This window comes from Sinocyclocheilus grahami, unplaced genomic scaffold, assembly GCF_001515645.1.
Source record: "Sinocyclocheilus grahami isolate Dianchi unplaced genomic scaffold, SAMN03320097.WGS_v1.1 scaffold10087.1, whole genome shotgun sequence".
Lineage (NCBI taxonomy): Eukaryota > Metazoa > Chordata > Actinopteri > Cypriniformes > Cyprinidae > Sinocyclocheilus > Sinocyclocheilus grahami.
Genome location: NW_015513029.1, coordinates 7,120 through 7,700, shown reverse-complemented (window position 1 = coordinate 7,700; position 581 = coordinate 7,120). Strand labels below are relative to the sequence as shown.

Here is a 581-nt window from a genome sequence, read left to right as displayed (position 1 = left end):
TTTTTTTTTTTTTTTTAAGTTAAACACAATAAAAGTTTCTTAAAGGATCTCACACATTATTTTTATTAGCACATTGTAACGATATAATAATTAAGTCCGTCGTGTATGCCGTGCGAGTGATTTGATGGGATCTTGTCATCTAAACTCTAGCGTGCGATAAAACACGACGATGACGATCATAACCGGAATGTTTATTTACGATCTGATTGAATCTTTTGAATCCGATTCGTTGCTCGTTACAAGCGTGTTTCAGACTGAGTCTCGGACGCTCGGGGTCCTGCATCGATATCTGGCTGTCTGGGATGAAGATGAAGATGAGTGTGAGCAGCTCGCTGTATGTGGGCGATCTGGAGGCGGACGTGACTGAAGCCATGCTGTTCGAGCGCTTCCGGTCGCTCGGCTCGGTTCAGTCGATCCGAGTCTGCAGAGACCGACTCAGCTGCCGCTCGCTCGGTTACGCGTACGTTAACTTCGAGCGAGCCGCCGACGGTAAGAGCATCATTTTTACTGCATTAACCCCTTTTAGTTCATTTAAAAAAACGGAGAAATTCCTTGAAATTTCAATTATTATCCCTCATAAT

General features: G+C 43.9%; 1 protein-coding gene across 1 annotated transcript in view; it reads left to right on the top strand.

Annotated features, from left to right (window-relative positions):
* The first annotated feature begins 308 nt into the window (after positions 1-308).
* Positions 309-581, top strand: part of LOC107578412 (polyadenylate-binding protein 1-like) — a 2,357-nt gene continuing 2,084 nt past the window's right edge. Inside the window, exon 1 of the mRNA XM_016264372.1 lies at positions 309-460. Within this exon, the coding sequence (XP_016119858.1) occupies positions 309-460 (152 nt within the window). The remainder of the gene's footprint in view (positions 461-581) is intronic.